Raw genomic sequence first — 2,549 nt, forward strand, 5'->3', positions numbered from 1 at the left:
TGGGGGAGGACTCCCTGGGCCCCATGACCCCCCCACAGTCCCCTCCCCTCTGCCCTTCAGGTTGTGGGGTGGGGGGGAAGGTTCCAGGAACCTCCCGCAAATCCTGGGGCTCCTCTCCCGCCTCTGCCCCTCCCCCCACCCGTCCCTGCCCCCAGGCCACTGAGGGCGGAGGGGGAAATCGGTACAAATACTGGGCCTGGCCAGAAGGGGGCCTGGGGTGTTTAGCCCACCCGCCCTGCTGGGGGGCCCTCCTGTCTCCGGACGCCTGGGTCCCCCGCTCCCCCTGGTGTCAGGCAGCCGGACTCGAATCTCCTGGGATTTTTATTTCATGTAATCCCCTAATTATCCCCTGGGCCCCCTGGAATCCGGGAGGGGGCGGGTCCATCTTCCCAGGGGCGGGGCAAAGGGCTGGTCCCCTTTGCCCCGCCCCTTCCAGCGCAGGCTCCTCCCCTCTGGTCCTCAGCTCTGCAGCTCCTCTGTCCAGTGTCCCTGTGGGCAGGAGGGGGTCAGAGAGGGAGGGGCTTCCACGTGAGGGGGCGGGGCTTAGGGGGGCTACACAGGGAGGCGGGGCAGGGGTTTGTCTGCCTGAGAAAGGGGCGGGGACAAAACAGGGAGGAGTGTGAGATGGGAGGGGAGAGCCTGGGGGCGGGGCTAACCAGCAAGAGAGGGCGTGGTCAGAGCAGGCACAGGGAAGGGTGGGGTTAAAGGCAAGAGGGGCGGGGACAGAAGAGGGAATCCCAATGGACCCGCACAATGGGCGGGGCTCTTGTGCCAAAGGGGAACACACTAGGTGTGCAGCTTACCAGCAAGTGGGCGGGGCTTACCTGGGAGGAGGCAGGGACTTCTTCCAAGTCTCCATAGCAACCCTGGTGGTAGCGAATCAGGTCGCCCCACAGGAGGAGGTTCTTGCAGCTGCAACAGGAAGGTGGGGAGCCTTCACCTTGGGAATTGGGTCGCCAAGGCAACATGCTGGAGATGTTGCCCAGGGCAACTGCGTCCCATCCCTGCCCTCCCTGGAGATCCCCCGGGTCCCATACCCTGGGCAGTGCCCCTCCACAGGCAGGAACTGCTCCGGCTCCTCCCGCAGGAACTCCCGGGCCAGGCAGGCAGGGTGGGCAGCCAGGGGGCAACCGGAGTGGAAGCAGCGCAGGGGAGGGTCATCCGCATCCTGCAAGGGGGAGACAGATGTGGGGGAGGGTACAGGCCCCCCCCAAGCACTAGCCCCCACTCCCCTCCCTTTGGCTCTCAGCCCCCCCCTCTAACCACTAGCCCCCACTCCCCTCAGCTCTCTGCCCCTCCCAGCACTAGACGCCACTCCGCGCTCCAGGCTCCCAGCCCCCTCTGTCCCACCACTCTAACCACTGGAGAACCCCCTCCCCTCCCAGAGCTGGGAGAGAACCCAGGAGTCCGGGCTCTGAGCCCCCACTGCTCTTACATTAGGCTCCCCCTCCTCTCCCAGAGAACCCAGGTGTCCAGGAACCCTCAATGTACCTGAAGTCTCTTCAGGCAGAGGCTGCAGCGCTGGGCCTCGGCCGCCTGCCCCAGTGGGGGGCTGGCTTCTCCCTGCCCCTGCTCCACGTGCCCCCCGGCTCGGCCCAGCGCCTGCACCTGCCCAAAAGCCAGAGGGATGTGGAGGGGGGGCTGGAGGGCGGGGGGGAAGTCCCGGCAGTAGCCCGGCTCCAGCCAGCGCACCGTGAGGGGCAGGCGGCACCAAGGGGCCGCACGAAGCATGTAGGCCAGAACCCGGAGGTGGAAATCGAAACGGGTCTCCCGGTGGGCGCGACGGCTCACATGGCAGAGACGACGAGAAGTGTGGGGGTGCTGCCAGGCCCACTCAAACTGGGGGGCAGAGAGACAGTGGAGTTAGAGAGCAGGGGCTGCGGGTAAGGAGTGAGAGGTACCGGCAGAGCTGGGAGGGCAGGGCTGGGCTAGCAGGGGCTGCGGGTCGGGAGTGAGGGGCACCGGCAGGGCTGGGGTGGGGCAGGGCTGGGCTAGCAGGGGCTGCGGGTCGGGAGTGAGGGGCACCGGCAGAGCTTGGGGGGGCAGGACTGGGCTAGCAGGGGCTGCGGATCAGGAGTGAGGGGCACCGGCAGAGCTGAGGAGGGGCAGGGCTGGGCTGGCAGGGGCTGCAGGTCGGGAGTAAGGGGCACCAGCAGAGCTGCGGAGGGGGCAGGGCTGGGCTAGCAGGGGCTGCGGATCAGAAGTGAGGGGCACCGGCAGAGCTGGGGGGGGAAGGGCTGGGCTAGCAGGGGCTGCGGATCAGGAGTGAGGGGCACCGGCAGAGCTGGGGGGGGCAGGGCTGGGCTGGCAGGGGCTGTGGGTCGGGAGTGAGGGGCACCAGCAGGTACCCGCAGCGCAGCCACGTCGGAGGGGAAGCCGTGGACGATCAGCACCATCTCCCTGCAAGGAGAGAACCCATGTCAGGCCAGAGCTGCCAGCATGCCCTGCTCCCTCAGCCTGCACTCCCAGCATGCCCCGCTCCTCCCACCCCGGGCCAGCCAGTTCTCCCAGCATGCCCTGCTCCCTCAGCCTGCACTCCCAGCATGCCC

At 68.0% G+C, this 2,549-nt stretch overlaps 1 protein-coding gene across 1 annotated transcript; it reads right to left on the bottom strand.

Annotated features, from left to right (window-relative positions):
* Nucleotides 1-250: 250 nt before the first annotated feature.
* On the bottom strand, nucleotides 251-2,454 carry SLX1A (structure-specific endonuclease subunit SLX1A). Its single transcript, XM_032784708.2, has 5 exons — nucleotides 2,349-2,454; nucleotides 1,492-1,839; nucleotides 1,038-1,168; nucleotides 825-912; nucleotides 251-489 (listed from the first exon to the last, which is right to left on the bottom strand). Exons 1-5 carry the CDS (start codon nucleotides 2,394-2,396, stop codon nucleotides 460-462), a joined length of 645 nt encoding a protein of 214 aa, XP_032640599.1. The 5' UTR covers nucleotides 2,397-2,454; the 3' UTR covers nucleotides 251-459.
* Between the last annotated feature and the right edge of the window lie 95 nt (nucleotides 2,455-2,549).

Source organism: Chelonoidis abingdonii, chromosome 4 (genome assembly GCF_003597395.2).
Source record: "Chelonoidis abingdonii isolate Lonesome George chromosome 4, CheloAbing_2.0, whole genome shotgun sequence".
NCBI lineage: Eukaryota > Metazoa > Chordata > Testudines > Testudinidae > Chelonoidis > Chelonoidis abingdonii.

Excerpts from the sequence above, each read along its gene's own strand:
- SLX1A (XM_032784708.2), bottom strand. The coding sequence starts at position 2,396 with ATGGTGCTGATCGTCCACGGCTTCCCCTCCGACGTGGCTGCGCTGCGG. Across the intron at positions 1,169-1,491 it reads TCTGCCTGAAGAGACTTCAG|GATGCGGATGACCCTCCCCT; the intron begins GTACATTGAGGG and ends TCCCCCTTGCAG. Across the intron at positions 490-824 it reads AAGTCCCTGCCTCCTCCCAG|GGACACTGGACAGAGGAGCT; the intron begins GTAAGCCCCGCC and ends TCCTGCCCACAG.